Source organism: Oncorhynchus mykiss, chromosome 13 (genome assembly GCF_057628025.1).
Source record: "Oncorhynchus mykiss isolate SJ-2025 chromosome 13, ASM5762802v1, whole genome shotgun sequence".
Taxonomy (NCBI): Eukaryota; Metazoa; Chordata; class Actinopteri; order Salmoniformes; family Salmonidae; genus Oncorhynchus; species Oncorhynchus mykiss.
This window is the reverse complement of record NC_143034.1, coordinates 35,736,564-35,755,348: the sequence shown is the minus strand read 5'-3', so window position 1 is coordinate 35,755,348 and position 18,785 is coordinate 35,736,564. Positions and strand designations below refer to the sequence as shown.

Here is an 18,785-nt window from a genome sequence, read left to right as displayed (position 1 = left end):
GTGGACGGAACGCTTCTTCAACAACTGCAGCCACCTCGGTAGCTCGCTAGACAACAAAGTCGGAACATTCAAGCTCTTTAGACAATTTACTGGTTTATTTGCCACTATGATTTAAACATACTTATGTGTAAACAACTAACTACCTCATTTAATTTAATATTTACGTTGTAAGTCAACTTGGCTGGCTGGTTAAGTTATCACTAGTCTAGTCGCTAATGCTAACTAGCTGTTATCCCCGACCATGAGTTCACTAAGCTACTCTCCTCCTGCTAAAGAGGTCTGCTGGACGGAGAAGGAAGCTCTCGTGAAAGAGGAGGAGGAGGAGGAAGAAGAGGCTGTTACAATACAAAAACAAGTAGAGGGTGGGGCTGTTACTGTGAAAGAGGAGGAGGAAAACGTTTCAATGAAAGACGAGGAGGACGCGTTCGGAGTGAAAGAGGAGGATGTTACAGTAAAAGAAGAAGAGAAAGAGGAGGATGCAGGTTTTGGAGAGAAGGAGGTTACTGTGAAAGAAGATGAAGACGTTTTTTTAATGAAGGATGAAGAGGGGGAGATTACTGTCACATTAGAGGAGGACGAAGAAGAGAAGACTGGAGAACTGATTAACACCAGTAAATACAGTGAGTACTATCTTATAAAACAGGGGCACAAACTCTGCAGTTGTTGAACTGTGTGATTTTTAAAAGGGTATTCTACTCTTGAATATGTTTTTGTATTGTATGAATTGTTCATGACGTCCCCCAGTGATTTTTAACTTTTCCTATTGAAAAGTGATATATAAATACAGTAAATTATAAACACACTAAAGGGAAACAAATAAATGTTTTTAGCAAAATAGTGTTTTTTTAGACAACTGGAAACTAGAAGGAGTGAGTGTTGTCATAGTAAGGTATTCAAGGAGTTGGCTTGATGGGAAGTCGTGATTTTCATCCAATAGGCGACTGATCTTCATGTGAAATTCATTATTCTCTTTAAAATCCTTCCTTTTATGTCAAGTCGGTTTTTGATCTAGAAAGCCATTTTCAAGTCTTACCAGAGACTTTCAATATGATTTAAGTCCAAACTGTAACTAGGCCACCCAGGAACATTCAATGTCATCTTGGTAAGCTCCTCCAGTGTAGATTTGTTCTTGTGGTTTAGGTGATTGTCCTGCTAGTACATTTTTTTGGGATTCAGATCTCTGAAATGCACTCTACCTACGTAACATTTAGTTTCCTTATATTACGTAGGGAAAACAGTATTCATGGGCACATAAATTATAAATCATTTGAGTTTGCAAAATCCAGTGGTTCTAACCAAGAATCACCTTAACTTTATTGAACACCCAAATCAATACTGTCATTAACGCGGTTCTTCAATAATTACACATCATTCTTAATTCTGTAGCTGTTTAGTTACAGTCACATTTTCAACTATCATCAGCTGATCAGCTATGTTGTTGTTAGGTGAAGTTATGGGTCCTAAACTAGGTCTATGTTGTTGTTAGGTGAAGTTATGGGTCCTGCAGTAGGTCTATGTTAGAGGTCGACCGATTAATCGGAATGGCCGATTAATTAGGGCCGATTTCAAGTTTTCATAACAATCGGAAATCTGTAAAAAAAAAAAAACACCTTTATTTAATCTTTATTTAACTAGGCTAGTCAGTTAACACATTCTTATTTTAAATGACGGCATAGGAACGGTGGGTTAACTGCCTCGTTCAGGGGCAGAACGACAGATTTTCACCTTGTCAGCTCGGGGGACCCAATCTTGCAACCTTACAGTTAACTCGTCCAACGCTATAACGACCTGCCTCTCTCTTGTTGCACTCCACAAGGAGACTGCCTGTTACACGAATGCAGTAAGCCAAGGTAAGTTGCTACCTAGTTAAACTTATATTATAAAAAACAATCAATCCCATTGTGCATCAAGCATTGCGCTGTTTATGACTTCAAGCCTATCAACTCCCGAGATGAGGCTGGTGTAACCGATGTGAAATGGCTAGCTAGTTAGCGCGCGCTAATAGCGTTTCAAACGTCACTCGCTCTGAGCCTTGGAGTGGTTGTTCCCTTTGCTCTGCATGGGTAAAGTTGCTTCGAGGGTGGCTGTTGTCGTTGTGTTCCTGGTTTGAGCCCAGGGAGGAGCGAGGAGAGGGACAGAAGCTATACTGTTACACTGGCAATACTGAAGTGCCTATAAGAACATCCAATAGTCAAAGGTTAATGAAATACAAATGGTATAGAGGGAAATAGTCCTATAATTCCTATAATAACTACAAACTAAAACTTCTTACCTAGGAATATTGAAGACTCATGTTAAAAGGAACCACCAGCTTTCATATGTTCTGAGCAAGGAACTTAAACGTTAGCTTTCTTACATAGCACATATTGCACTTTTACTTTCTTCTCCAACACTTTGTTTTTGCATTATTTAAACCAAATTGAACACATTTCATTATTTATTTGAGGCTAAATTGATTTTATTGATGTATTATATTAAGTTAAAATAAGTGGTCATTCATTATTGTTGTAATTGTGATTATTACAAGTAAATGAAAAATTTAAAAAATTGGCAGATTAATCGGTACCGGCTTTTTTGGCCCTCCAATAATCGGTATGGGTGTTGAAAAATCATAATCGGTCGACCTCTAGTCTATGTTGTTGCTGGGTGAAGTTATGGGCCAATTTCTTAAACACTTAGTGTACAAACCCTCATTGTCAGGCTGATGGCAAAGCTAGCCAAATAACATTTTACTGGTTGAATTATTTTTAAAAGTATAAATTAGTTGATTTGCATCAATAAAACGCACATTTTATTAAGCAAGACATTCAATCATGCCTTACAATTATAATCCAAAAATAGTTTGAAATGCACTCATTGGTGAATTAGTGAATAGACACAGAGCTTAATGTGAGTTTCCTTGAGTAGCACTCCTGATCTAGCACTGATGGTGCTAATATTCAGAATACAAAGTGAAAACGAAAATATTTACTCACCATTTTTGCTCCAGGCAGATATACTACATCCATAACAATCGGTTTTCTCATTAGCAGGGAGGTGTTTCTGCAACCAAATTGAGTGTACATCGCCCTCGTGCCGCAATTTTATTAAACACAGAAAGGGGCCTATATTGGAGGCCAAAAGTTGCCTGGCACCGCTTAGGGTTTCAGAAACTTTAATAACTTTCTTCTGGCGTACATCACTAGAACACTCATCGATGTTACTACTAATGTGAAAACAAGACAAAATGTGACTATTGTTGCTAACTTGACTGTCTTAAGACAATTGTCAGTAATTTTCATTAAAGACTTCAGTTGTTGTACAACATCGTGGATTAGCAGTGGATTTCTGTTGTTGTGGGCCTTTAACCATCTGTCTGACTTTGTTGTTCGCACAGGAGAGAGACTGGACTATCGTGGATCCTCTGGGGAGCCTCAACAACATCATGATGCTGACAAGGCAGAGAATAGTCTCTCCACATCAAAACACCTCAAGAAACACAAGAGGAGACCCACAGGGAAGAAATCTCTCCGCTGCTCTGACTGTGGGAAGAGATTCACCTCCTCAACAGGCATTAAAATTCATCAGAGAATCCACACAGGAGAGAAATCATATAGCTGTGATCTATGTGGGAAGAGTTTTACTACATCTAGCCATCTGACTGTACACCAGAGAACACACACAGGAGAGAAACCTTATAGCTGTGGTCAATGCGAGAAGAGTTTTACTACATCTAGCCATCTGACTGTACACCAGAGAACACACACAGGAGAGAAATCTTATAGCTGTGCTCAATGCGGGAAGAGTTTTACTACGTCTAGTCATCTGGCTGTACACCAGAGAACACACACAGGAGAGAAACCTTTTAACTGTAATCAGTGTGGGAAGAGATACTCTGATAAAAGAAATCTGATTACACATCAGAAAATACATTGTCAGAACAGAAATGACAAGATGATGCTATAATTTATTGCTTCAGAATTGGGGGTTCTTAGAACTCTCATCTGTGTGTGTTTTAACATATTTAACAGGAGATTTAACACAGTGGATTTCTACTCTTTTTTTTACAAAAAGTGACAAACAAGACTTGTTGCACTTATCGCGTTGGCGACCCACTGGAATCCAAATGTAGCTAGCTGTTTTCTACAAATTGTCCTCTAACCATTGATGTACACATTATTCCCAGATTCCGTGTGGTTTTTGAGCTGTTAGTTTTGACAGGACGTGCAACCTCATCTCCCTCCTCTCAGCACAATTGATTTCAATTGCGTTCCTTTGTTTAGCGACCCCTACGTTTAAATGCATCACTCCAAAATGTAGCTGACTGTCTTCTGCAGGTTGTCTAACCAGTGAGGTAAAATATATCTCCCATTTCCATGTGTTTTTTGTTGTTGTTGTGTTCGTTTCAACAGCATGTAGAACTGATTTCCCCCCTAATCGATATTAGTGATGTATTGCTACTTGCTTGTGCAGTTTATAAGGTCCACAAGTAATATGGTTATTGTGGCAGATGTTTGTGTGAATTGTACATTTTATGTTTTTAATATAATACAAACTGTTTCTGCATATTGGTTATTGATTTGGACACGTTAAAACTGTTTTGACATTGGGGCTATCCCACCTAGCAAAATATAATTGAATAGAATAATATGTTTCCTCTTGAAGTCAGACATGTCCTTGGTAAGGACAACTTGGTTGCTGATTGTCTCAAGGCAGTCAAAAAGATTTGTGTTTTGACACGTTTTTATTTTATTTTAACACGTTTTTCTGTATTGGAGATGAGTTTTGTTTGGACTCGTTCTAAGGGGACGAGAGTTCTAGAAGCTAGTGAGTTTTAGGAAGACGAGAGTTCTAGAAGCTAGTGAGTTTTAGGAAGACGAGAGTTCTAGAAGCTTGGGAAAAAATGTTGGAAACAGTGTGTTGAAAGGCACGATGTGATAACTTCCTCTATGTGCTTTATTAGTCTTCATGGGGGCAGACGGGGAAGCATAAATCTAAATGGGCCGGTTCATTGAAGATCGGAGTAGATATGGATTCCGGTTCCTTTTCTTCTTGTAGGCCTAAAGCAATTCACACGAATTAACTATGTCCGATGATATCGTTGAAGAGCAGCACATAATACAAAGCGGCTCATATGAATACTAAAATGTGTGGGGGAAAAAATGTTTTTTTCTTGTTTTTAATTGTTGACAGCCAGTAGACACCATGTTTATATTGTAGAAGGTGAAGCATTGTAGTTGATTATTATGTGAAATGGAAGTTGTTTGCTTTTGGTGGTAAGCAAAAAAAGAAACATCCTCTCACTATCAACTGCATTTATTTTCAGCAAACTTAACATGTGGAAATATTTATATGAACATAAGATTCAACAACTGATACAAACTGAACAAGATCCTCAGACATGTGACTAACATAAATTGAATAATATGTCCCTGAACAAAGAGGGGGTCACAATCATAAGTAACAGTCAGTATCTGGTGTGGCCACCAGCTGCATTAAGTACTGCATTGGTTTGAAACCTTTGTTTTAAATCCTCCTCAAAGTTGGTGCCTGACGGATGTATAAAAACTGGTTTGTCATGAAACACCATTTTTTATGTATTTCAATTTATTTAATTTTTATTTTATTTAACTAGGCAAGTCAGTTAAGAACAAAATCTTATTTACAATGACTGCATGTCCCGGACGACGCTGGGCCAATTGTGCGCCACCCTATGGGACTCCCAATCACGGCCAGTTGTGACACCGCTTGGATTTGATCCAGGGTGTCTGTAGTGGCGCCTCAAGCACTGAGATGCAGTGTCCGCTGTGCCACCCGGGAGCCCCAAAATCATGTTCCAGTGCTGTCCCCAACTAAAATACATCTTGGTCAACCAAGAGTCATCTGTTCTTTCTATCAATCGCTGCATGTGTTTTTATAAAATCTATATGTACTGATGATGCTTTAAGCACACCGTTTGAATAAATAAATAAGACATAACCTGAATAGAGGGAGACATCAATATAACCTGACTAGGAGGGAGTCGGTCATCGACATAACCTGACTAAATAATTTCAGAGTTTGCTAAATCCAATGGTTTTTAACTGAGTGTCATCTTGCAATCCAAGATGGCGTAACAGCAAGACGTGTTTGTTGTAAATGTTATGTTTTTTCCATCTTTTGTATAAATTGCAAGATTTCAATCTCTTTTTCCATTTTTAAATTAAATATACCTTCCAATCTTGTTAGGGTTGCGTAAATTCAAATCTGGTATCAGGATAAATATAACAATGTATTTTTTATTGGCTAAGTAATAAATGGCAAATGCAACTTTCGTATATACGGGCTCACTGTAATACCACACAGGGCAGAACAGAGAACTGACAAGATGTATGTAAACAGTATTCTTTATAGTGTGATAGACAGTTCCAATCCGTCTGTTGGCCTATCCCAGTAGAGGCTGGGCGTGGTTTAAACTTGCCCAGCCTATTGCAGGCGCTCAGGCGGGTCCCCGCCTCTTGGCGCTTCTTGGAGTTCTCCCTCCGTCGATGTAGATCCTTACTGTTCTGGTATCGCAGCCTAGTTAGAACAGTTGCTCAGTTCCTGCTATTGTGTTGTTCAGTATTTTTACTTCTCAGTTAAACCTCGTGATGACCACCCCTCCCTATCACAACTTTGTAAGATACAGCAAGTCACACCATGTGCTCAATATTGTTACATAGAAACACAAGGACTGCTGGGCTGTTATCTACAGTTTTGCAACATGCAGGTCAAGGCAAGCAGTTTAATCTCATCATGATGCTCCAGTGCACAAATGCAGACACCTCACACAACCAACATCAGATAATATTTAATCATATATATCTAATGGCTATAATGTAAAATACAGGATCCAACAATCTCTAGTGGCTTCTTATGTTAAGCTGGAAAAACAGTTTTCGTGGGAACAGAAATACTAAATCATTGCGTAAGCTCTGGACCTTTGCACCGGACGCACCGGAGTGACTATAGTGGCTAATGCCCTGACACTCAGTTAAAAACCATTGGATTTAGCAAACTATGAAATTATTTATTTCTGTACCCACGAAACTGTTTTCCCAGCGTAGCATGAGGAGCCACTAAAAGATACATAGTTCGAGTGCATTTCAGAATACAAAAAACTGTCCGACCACAAGATCCCGTATTTAAGTTGAATTTCATCATATGCTAGATTCGGGACAAGGGCGTCACTGACGTCTGGCAAAGGCGTCGGCAGACCAGTCGTGATGGATCGGCGGGGCTCCATGTCGACAAATTGTCCAGGCCAATTGGTAAAATATGTATCATAGCTGGAGTAATTTTGTTTGCTAGCTGGGAGATGCACCTGGCTCGAGGCTAACTGGTGCTGGCGTAGTAATGACTACCTAACGGCTTCCCTGGTTCATATATTCCTGTTCACTGGACCCTATGATCACTTGGCTACATAGCTGATGCCTGCTGGACTGTTCATTAATCACAGTACTCCATTTTGTTTATTTTGTTTCTGTTGGCCCCAGCCTCGAACTCAGGCCCGTGTGTAGTTAACTGACCCTCTCTTCATCGCCTGTTCATCGTCATTTTACCGGTTGTTGTTGTCTTGTCTTACCCATTGTTGTCTTAGCTAGCCCTCCCAATCAACACCTGTGATTGCTTTATGCATTGTTTTATTTCTCTCTAATGTCAATATGCCTTGTATACTGTTGTTTAGGGTAGTTGTCATTGTTTTATTTTACTGCGGAGCCCCTAGTCCCACTCAACATGCCTCAAAGTACTATTTTGTCCCACCTCCCACACTTGCAGTGACCTCACCTAGCATAACTGGTGCCTCCAGAGATGCAACCTCTCTTATCGTCACTCAAAGCCTAGGTTTACCTCCACTGTACTCGCACCGTACCATACCCCTGTTGGTCCATCATGCCTTGAATCTATCCTGCCACGCCCAGAAATCTGCTCCTTTTATTCTCTGTTCCCAACGCATTAGACAACCAGTTCTGATAGCCTTTAGCCGTACCCTCATCCTACTCCTCTGTTCCTCGGGTGATGTGCTTTAGTACACTCCACCAACCTTGATGTCCTTGCCGTGTCTGAATCCTGGCTTTGGAAGGCCACTGAACATTCTGAAATTTCCATCCTCATCGACAACATTTTCCGTCAAGATATAACTGCCAAAGGGGGAGAAGATGCAATCTACTGCAGAGATGGCCTGCAAAGTTCTGTCATACTTTCCAGGTCTAAACCCAAACAGTTCGAGCTTCTAATTTTAAAACGGAATCTCTCCAGAAATGTCTCTCACAGTTGCTGCCTGTTATAGACCTCTCTCAGCTCCCAGCTGTGCTCTGGACACCATATGTGAATTGATTTCCCCCCATCTATCTTGAGTTCTTTCTGTTGGGTGACCTAAACTGGGATATGCTGAACATCCCGGCCGTCCTACAATCCAAGCTAGATGCCCTCAATCTCGCGCAAATTATCAAGGAACCCACCAGGTACAATCCTAAATCCTTAAACATGGGCACCCTCATAGATATTATCCTGACCAACTTGCCCTCCAAATACACCTCTGCTGTTTTCAATCAGGATCTCAGCGATCATTGCCTGCATACGTTATGGGTCCGCGGTCAAACGACCACCCCTGTTTCAACAAGTGGACTAGGCTGTGGCCAATCAATTGTTTACGACGAAGATCAGCAAAGGTAAGTGAAGATTTATAATGCTATTTATGACTTTTGTTGACTCCACAATTTGGCGGGTAACTGTATGGCTTGCTTTTGTGGCTCTACGCTGTTCTCAGATTATTGAATATTGTGCTTTTGCCGTAAAGCTTTTTTGAAATCTGACACAGCGGTTGCATTAAGAACAAGTTTAACTTTAATTCTATGTAAAATATGTATCTTTCATGAAAGTTTATGATGAGTATTTCTGTCTTTTGATGTGGCTCTCTGCAATTTCTCCTGATGTTTCGGAGGCATTTTTGAACATGACGCCAATGTAATCGGATGTTTTTGGAATTAAATATGAACTTGATCGAACAAAACAAACATGTATTGTGTATCATTGAGTCCTGGGAGTGTCATCTGATGAAGATTGTCAAAGGTTAGTGATTCATTTATCTATATTTTTGACTTTTGTGGCACCTCTCTTTGGTTGGAAAATGACTGAGTGCTTTCTGTGACTAGTTGCTGACCTAACATAATATGTTCTGCTTATGTTCTGCTTTCGCCGAAAAGCCTTTTTGAAATCGGACACTGGTTGGATTAACGAGAAGTGTATCTTTAAAATGGTGTAAAAAACTTGTGTGGTTGAGGAATTATAATTATGAGATTTCTGTTGTTTTGAATTTGGCGCCCTTCACTTTCACTGGCTGTTGGCGAGGTGGGACGCTTGCATCCCGAACGATTCCAGAGAGGTGAACCTTTCTAGGGCAGGGAACCCCTCGACAACATTACGCTGAAAAGGCAGCGCGGGAAATTCAAAAATAATTTTTGGGAATATGTAACTTTCACACATTAACAAGTCCAATACAGCAAATGAATGTAAACATCTTGTTAATCTACCTGTCGTGTACGATTTAAAAAAAAATGCTTTACAGCGAAAGCACAACATATGATTATTTTAGGTCATAGCCAAGTCAAAAAAACACACAGCCATTTTTCCAGCCAAAGATAGGAGTCACAAAAAGCAGAAATATAGCTAAAATTAATCCCTAACCTTTGATCTTCATCAGATGACACTCATAGAACATCATGTTACACAATACATGTTTGTTTTGTTCGATAATGTGCATATTTATATCCAAAAATCTGTGCAAAACGTGCAGTAATGATTTGATTCCAAAACATCCGGTGATTTTGCAGAAATCCTTATAATAAACATTGATAAAAGATACAACTGTTATTCACAGAATTAAAGATGGACTTCTCCTTAATGCAACCGCTGTGTCAGATTTCAAAAAAACTTTACGGAAAAAGCATAATCTGAGAACGACGCTCAGATCCCAAAACAGCCAGAGGAATATCCGCCATTTTGGAGTCAACAGAAGTTAGAAATTACACCATAAATATTCCCTTACCTTTGATGATCTTCATCAGAAAAAACTCCCAGGAATCCCAGTTCGACAATAAATGACTGATTTGTTCCATAAATTTCTATAAAGTCCATAATTTATGTGCAAAAAGCCACTTGTTGTTAGCGTGTTCAGCACAGGAATCCATATTCACTAGGCGCAGGCACTTCGTTTTTAACATAAAACATCAATAATGTTCCATTTTTTCTCAGGTTTTTGCCTGCCATGTGAGTTCTGTTATACTCAGACATCATTCAAACAGTTTTAGAAACTTCAGAGTGTTTTCTATCCAATACTAATAATAATATGAATATATTAGCATCTGGGACAGAGTAGGAGGCAGTTCACTCTGGGCACGCTATTCATCCAAAAGTGAAAATACTGCCCCCTATCCCAACAAGGTTAACAAACCTCCAAACGAGCTTCAATGCCATACAACACTCCTTCCGTGGCCTCCAACTGCTCTTAAACGCTAGTAAAACTAAATGTATGCTCTTCAACCGATCGCTGCCCGTACCCGTCCGTCCAGCATCACTGCTCTGTACGGTTCTGATTTAGAATATGTGGACAACTATAAATACCTAGGTGTCTGGCTAGACTGTAGACTCTCCTTCCAGACTAATATTAAGCATTTCCAATCCAAAATTAAATCTAGAATTGGCTTCCTATTTCGCATCAAAGCTACCTTCACTCATGCTGCCAAACATACCCTAGTAAAACTGACTATCCTACCGATCCTTGATTTCGACGATGTCATTTTCAAAATAGCCTCCAACACTCTACTCAGCAAACTGGATGCAGTCTATCACAGTGACATCCGTTTTGTCACCAAAGCCCCATATACCACCCACCACTAGGACCTGTATGCTCTCGTCAGCTGGCCCTCGCTACGTATTCGTCCCCAAACCAACTGGCTCCGGGTCATCTATAAGACTTTGCTAGGTTAAGCTGTTTCTAGATTTTTTTATTGTTATTGACTGTACTTTTGTTTAGCCCACGTGTAACTCTGTGTTGTTGTTTTTGTCGCACTGCTTTGCTTTATCTTGGCCAGGTCGCAGTTGTAAATGAGAACTTGTTGTTAGCTGGCCTACCTAGTTAAATAAAGGTGAAATATATATATATTTTTAAATCTTAGCTTTATTGACAACACTCATGGATACTGTAATTAATGTGGTTCTTCAATAATTACACATAATCCTTAATCCTGTAGCTGTTTAGTTACATGTTAAACTATCATCAGAAGATCCAGGAAATCATTTTCTGAATGACAGTCAAATGACAAACATCACGACATGCAACAACAACCAAAGTGCTTCTTCATTCAAACGTACAAACCCCCATTGTCAGGCTGATGAAAAAGCCAAAGAGCAATTTACTGGTTTGTGTTTTTTAAGTACAAAGCAGTTGATTTGTGATGATGACACAAACATTATATTAAGCAGGACATTCAAACAAGCCTTACAATTATAATCCAAGGTAGTGTGAAATGCAGTCATTAGCAACCTGGAAATGGAGGTTACTCCCCTGAGTTTCCCCTATTCAGAATACATTGTGAAAAGCTAAAATTTTTGCTCACCATTTTTGCTCCAGGCAGATATACTACATGCAATTTTAGCAAACCCAGAAAGGGGCCTAAATTGGAGACCAAAAGTCGTCTGGCACACTGCTTAGAGTTTCAACAACACAAATAACTTATTTCTAGTCTACAATCTTAGATGTTCCTACTAATGTGAAATCAAGACAAAATGTGACTTTTGTTGCTCATTTTAAGACATGTCAAATAATCATTACATTCATACAGACGTCAATTGTTGTAACACATGGCTACGCTGTTTGCATCACCTTTTACAGTGGATTTCTGCTGTTGTGGGCCTTTAATCATCTGTCTGACATTGTTGTTCACACAAGAGAGAGACACGACTATCGTGGATCCTCTGGGGAGCCTCAACAACCTCATTATGCTGAAGAGGCAGAGAAGATTCTCTCCAGATCAGAACTCCTCAAGAAAAACCTGCAGAGACCCACAGGGAAGATAATTCACCGCTCTGACTGTGGGAAGAGATTCACCTCATCAGCAGGCATTAGAATTCATCAAAGAATCCACACAGTAGAGAAATCTTATTGCTGTACTCAATGTGGGAAGAGTTTTAAAACATCTAGCCATCTTAATGTACACCAGAGAATACACACAGGAGAGAAATCTTATAGCTGTGATCAATGTGGGAAGAGTTTTACTCACGTAAGCACCCTGATATCACACCGGAGAATACACACAGGAGCGAAACCATATAGCTGTGATGAATGTGGGAAGAGTTTTGCTAGGTCGAGCCATCTGACTCTTCACCAAGTACACACACAGGAGAGAAATCTTATAGCTGTACTCAATGTGGGAAGAGTTTTACTCATTCAACCAGCCTGATATTACACCAGAGAACACACAGGAGAGAAATCCTTTAGCTGTACTCAATGTGGGAAGTGTTTTACTCAGATAAGCAGCCTGTTTTCACACCAGAGAGTACACACAGGAGAGAAATCATTTAGCTGTACTCAATGTGGGAAGTTTTCTTATTTTTTTTATTTATTTTTTTACATCTAGCCATCTGAAGATTTACCATAGAAGACACACAGGAGATAAGTCGTATAGCTGTACTGTATGTGGGAAGAGTTTTGTTCAATCTGGGGGACTGAAGGTACACCAGAGAACACACACAGGAGAGAAATCTTATAGCTGTGATCAATGTGACCAGAGATTGTCTGATTAAACATCAGAAAATACATGCATGAAGGAGTTTTTTTCATGATATCAAACCTTGTAGAAGGAGGATTTTAATGTCACAATGTAGAATGTTTTAACATTGTAGGAGTATTTGGTTGCTGATTGTCTCAAGGGTGGGAAAGTCAAACAATTTTGTGTTTTGCTTTTAGCCAGTGCGTCACTATTTATTTTGACTGCAAGTTTTTCCGTATTGGAGATGAGTTTTGTTTGGGCTCGTTCCAAGGGGATGAGAGTTCTAGAAGCTAGTGAGTTTTAGGATTCTATAGAATGAAAAAGAAAAGATACGATTGTATATTATTATTTAGAAATACATGTTTTTTCTTGTTTTTAATTGTTGACAGCCAGTAGAAACCATGTTTATATTGTAGGAGGTGAAGCATTGTAGTTGATTATAATGTGAAATGGAAGTTGTTTTCTGTTGGTGGTGCAAACTTTTCAAACAACAATATAGGATATATTTGTTGTCTTCAGGGGGAAAGTGTTACTGGCTTTGGTTTTTCCATTTATGTTTTGAGGTTGGATTTCAGCATGTATAGCTTGTTAGCACGTATAGCTTGTTAGCACGTAGGGCACACTGATTGGTGTCACTTCGTTTGTCAGTATGTGTTACACCAGTGATTTTGTTTGCCTCTTCTTCAGGCAGATTTAGTGGGTCTCATGGTGGGTGACTTTTATGTCCCAGTGGTTGTTACTAGTCAACTTTCAGTTGATACTGTGAGAGCAAAACTGCAACATTATGTTATAATACTTTTATTGCATCAAATGGTTGTTTTATGCAACAGAATAGAGGTTTCTTAGAACTATAGTGTCTGTGTGTTCTACCGAGGATGGGCCTCTGGGAGAAAACAATGACAGGAGATTTACAATGTCTTTTGGGTGATAAAACCTAAAGAGACCGCATTCCAGAGCATGAGTTAATGTTTCTGTTGTCTATGGTACCAGGGAGAGATGACCCCAGGGCCAGATCCTGGTCTCTACACCGAGTACTGTTTTTACAGCAGATACTGTCTGTTGAGAATTAGAACTATCTTTGATAGAAATCTAAACCTTGTGACCCGTTCTATACATCTGTTGTTGGTCATGTAGGTTGAAAGGGGTGTATCTTGGCTGTAAAAGACCTTTGTACTTTTGTATCGTGGCTCTCAACGAATCATCTGGGGGTGATTTGTCCACCAACCAACATTATCATAGAGACTCAATTGATTCACTTTATGTGTGCGTTGTATTGACCTTCCCCCTTATTATTAAGTGAATAAAGATTTAGATTAAGAATAACTCATGTGATAAGTTTGTTTCCTCAATTGATATTAAAGAAATTAACAAACACATTTGGCGATGGGGATGTGAATCCTGATTTGGTGACCGCTCCTGACGACCTGGGTAAATGGTGCACGAGGGATCCCTTTAACATGGGATCTCAGGGAGACCACACTTGGGGAACGGAGCAGATGAACCCACCTTTGATCTGAGAGAGTGCGAGCCGAGTGGATACCACATCTCCAACCTAGTTTTTTTAAAAGATAGAAGTGAGCGAAACACTTAAGGTGAAGTTTTTTTTAAAGCCTCGTAGACTCTGAGTGTGTATTCCTGTGTGAGGGGGACACCTTGGGGGTGTGATCAGGGCTGAGGCACTAGGCTCTGAGTGTGTATTGTTGTGTGAGGGGGGCACCTTGGAGGCGTAAACAGGGCCGAGTCAGGAGGCTCTGAGTGAACTGGATGAAAACTATAATCTGTGTTTACTAGTTAAGACAATTTATGATATAGATAGTAAGGTGCACCTGTAATTGTTTTAAACCTGGACACCATTTTAGAATAGATCACAGAGATCTATAGTTCCTCACAGAGATCTATAGATCCTCCTAGAGCTCTATAGGTCCTCACAGAGATCTATAGTTCCTCACAGAGATCAAAAGTCCTCACAGAGATCTGTAGGTCCTCACAGAGATCTATAGGTCCTCACAGAGATGTATAGTTCCTCACAGAGATCTGTAGGTCCTCACAGAGATCCATAGGTCCTCACAGAGATCTATAGGTCCTCACAGAGATCTATAGTTCCTCACAGAGATCTATAGTCCCTCACAGAGATCTATAGTTCCTCACAGAGATCTGTAGGTCCTCACAAAGATCTATAGCTCCTCACAGAGATCTATAGTTCTTCACAGAGATCTATAGGTCCTCACAGAGATCTGTAGGTCCTCACAGAGATATATAGTTCCTTGTATAGAAATATGCTTAATCAGATGATTGACATGTGGATAATAAGCTTTGATATAACGTTATCTTGGGGTTCCGTTACTTCACTGCCCATCAGAGTATCATGGAGTGGTATTGAGAGCGGAATAATATTTTAGAAAGCCACGGAAGGTCTATAGTTCCTGGGAGGCTTGATTTTGCCGTGGTCTCTGGGAGGTTAGAGAACCGTTGAATTCCGGTCATTGTCCGGGAAACAAACATGTTTTTTTGGTTCTGCTGGGAGTATGTTTGGAGAGCTGCTTTGTAACTGCAGAGAGTCCTTGAAAAAGCTAATGGAATGGTTGTCGTGAGTACCTGAGAATTTCTTACGTTTTATATGGATTCTGTGAAAATATTATGAATTGGATGTGTGTGTGTAATACTGGGAATATAATTAGATACAATTAAAACAACCCATATGTAGACGAACGTAGGTTTTGAGTTGGTATCTTTAATGGATAATTTGATAAAGATGAGGTTTAAGCATTATTAAACAGTCTACAAAGTCTGGGCAGTTGTCTCGGAAACTGGTGGAAGTGTGTCCACTTTAGGGTTAGTTACCCTAAGGATGAAACTATAAAACGTTTATTGGATTTTCTCCGTCCGGGTACCACATTTGAAATAAAACTCCACTGAAGGCCTGAAAAGGGGGGCGGGGGGGGTTCTTCCCAATATGAGAGGAGTTGCTATATTTATTGAATAAAGCTTTTTCCATAAAGTTAGAGTGAACCCCACCTTCTAAGAAGTTATTTGAAGAACCTTTTCGGGCTGTTTTTCATTGTCAAGAACACTACGGTTCTTAGGGGATCTGAGAACAACTTCAGTTGAACCCTTCATTTTTAGAGTGTAGACGGCTCTATTTACTCTCAGATTCAAAAATTATGATTAGCATCAATGATCATGTCAGCTGCTGCTATGAGGTGAGACGGTGAACTGATGTTGAACTGGGCACTCAGCTGCTGCTCCAATACAGTATGAGGTGAGACAGTGAACTGATGTTGGAACTAGGCAGTCAGTCATTCATTCTGTACTATGAGTCTATCAAATCAAATTTATTAGTCACATGCACCGAATACAACAGGTGTAGTAAAATGCTTACAGTGAATCCGTACAGTGAAATGCTGACTTACAAGCCCCTAACCAACAATGCAGTTTTAAAAAGTACAAATTAATAAAAGGAACCAGTAATTAAAGAGCAGAAGTTAAATAACAATAGCTAGACTATATACAGGGGGTACCGGTACAGAGTCAATGTGCGGGGGGCACCGGTGAGTTGAGGTAATTGAGGTAATATGTACATGTAGGTAGAGTTATTAAAGTGACAATGCATAGATGATAACAGGGTGTGTGTAGGGGGGGGGGGGGGGGGGCTTCCTCTGACACCGCCTGGTACAGAGGTCCTGGATGGCAGGAAGCTTGGCCCCAGTGATGTACTGGGCTGTACGCACTACCCTCTGTGGGGAACATCATGGAATATTGTACATCATATTAAATATATTACTTTATTGTTATCATATAGAAACATCATGGAATATTGTACATCATATTAAATATATTGCTCTATTGTTATCATATAGAAACATCATGGAATATTGTACATCATATTAAATATATTACTCTATTGTTATCATATAGAAACATCATGGAATATTGTACATCATATTAAATATATTACTCTATTGATATCATATAGAAACATCTTGGAATATTGTACATCATATTAGCATCAATATACATTATTGTTTCATTCAATTTCACATAATAAGGATATTTCATCTTTTCAAGTTCAGAAGTCAGAACCCATCACCTGCTATGTAAAAGAGACAGAAGAATGCACAATGGTCAATGCTATCTGGGATCCTTGGGACATCCCTAACCTTAACCCCTAACCGTAATCATTTAACCGGTGTAGTTTCTCACCCTTTTTGGCTGTATGAAAGTGAATTTCCCCTCAGGCACACATTTGTTCTTTGTTATTACCCGAGCCACTGCCTGTTTAGTCCGCTATCATCCAGAAGGCGAGGTCAGTACAGGTGCATCAAAGCTGGGACCGAGAGACAGAAGCTGTTTTTCAATCTCAAGGCCACCACACTGTTGGCCACTTTAAGGAATGGAACACTAGTCACTTTAATAATGTTTATATATCTGGCATTACTCATCTCATTTGTACAGTTGAAGTCGGAAGTTTACATACATCTTAGCCAAATACATTCAAACTCAGTTTTTCACAGATCTTGACATTTAACCGTCAGTTAGGATCAACACTTTATTTTAAGAATGTGAAAAGTCAGAATAATAGTAGAGATAATTATTTATTTCAGCTTTTATTTCTTTCATCACATTCCCAGTGGGTCAGAAGTTTACATACACTCAATCGGCAAACTTAGGATATTTTCAAGTTCAGAAGTCAGAACCCATCACCTGCTATGTAAAAGAGACAGAAGAATGCACAATGGTCAATGCTATCTGGGACCCTAACCTTAACCATTTTAAATGTCAACTTCAATGGGCTAGGGACATCCCAAGGATGTATCTCTATCTCTTTACATTGCTTATGCATATTTGGTGGCCTGACTGTGTCCAGACTATGTCAACGGCCAATCCTGTTAGATCTGAACCTAATGGAGCTTGGTGTGATCAGATGACAGAAGTCACATTTAGGTGCCAGGTGTAACTGAGGCTGTAGATGCTCCATATCCATTACTTTGAGTGTTATATATAATATGACTAAATGTGTTTCTGTGTTGCAGGGGCAGTCAAGAAATGGAACAGCAAGGCCACAGAACATGACATAAGCAGAGCTGTGTGAGACCACCTCAAGCCCCTGGTAGAGCCGGGGGTGGTGTTTACCACTCCACCACGCCTTCAGCAGGCTGGAAAAGTGGGATGGATCCATTTGTGTTTCAGTTTTCAGTAGTTGAATCCTTTGACGTATTGTTGATTTCAACATTTTTCATTTTCAACAAATTAACTGGGTTGGTTGAAAAGTGATATTAAACTTACATACCATGCACTATATTGACATAGTGGGAGAGAAACTGAATTTATACTGTTTTTCATACTAAGATGGACCAAGATATGTTTTGCTTTTGCACATATTTGTTAATTGGTTTAGCAAGAGTCTGTTGATTGGTTGGTCATTGGGTTCATTTGTTTTACAATATGTTCAAATCAAGCTTTATTTATACAGCACATTTCAGACATGGATGCAACACAATGGCTTCACAGGAAAAAACAATGAAAATAAACAAATATTTACCACAACAAACATAAGAGGATAAAAAACAGAAGATTAACAACTGAAAGACTAATGAACATTCTAAGAAAATGCCATTGATTAAAATATGAACAATTGGATGCAACATCCAACCCAAAATATCAGCTTGTTTTTACTACATTGTTTGTTGTTACGTTCCCCAGCAAGAAAACATGAATAGAAAAACCAAAGCCTGTAACACCTTCCCCCTTAGTAAGGCTAGGCCTCCCGCTCGCGGGTCACCTGCCAACAACATCCGGTGAAATTGGAGGGCGCGCAATTCAAATAAATAATCATAATATTAAACATTTATGAACATACAAGTATCTTAAATTCTTGTTAACCTAACTGCATTGTCCGATTTACAAAAGGCTTTACAGTGAAACCATGCGATTGTTTGAGGACGGCACAACATATTTTCCAACCAGCACAGGCTTCATAAAAATCACAAATAGCGATTAAATCAATCACTTATATTTGAA

General features: G+C 39.4%; 1 protein-coding gene and 1 pseudogene across 1 annotated transcript; both read left to right on the top strand.

Annotated features, from left to right (window-relative positions):
• Positions 1-5,964, top strand: LOC118938063 (uncharacterized). The gene is made up of 2 exons (XM_090196119.1): positions 1-620; positions 3,377-5,964. Exons 1-2 carry the CDS (start codon positions 242-244, stop codon positions 3,943-3,945), a joined length of 948 nt encoding a protein of 315 aa, XP_090052245.1. The 5' UTR covers positions 1-241; the 3' UTR covers positions 3,946-5,964.
• A 5,367-nt stretch (positions 5,965-11,331) lies between these two features.
• On the top strand, positions 11,332-12,801 carry LOC149978851 (uncharacterized; annotated as a pseudogene).
• Positions 12,802-18,785: the final 5,984 nt, after the last annotated feature.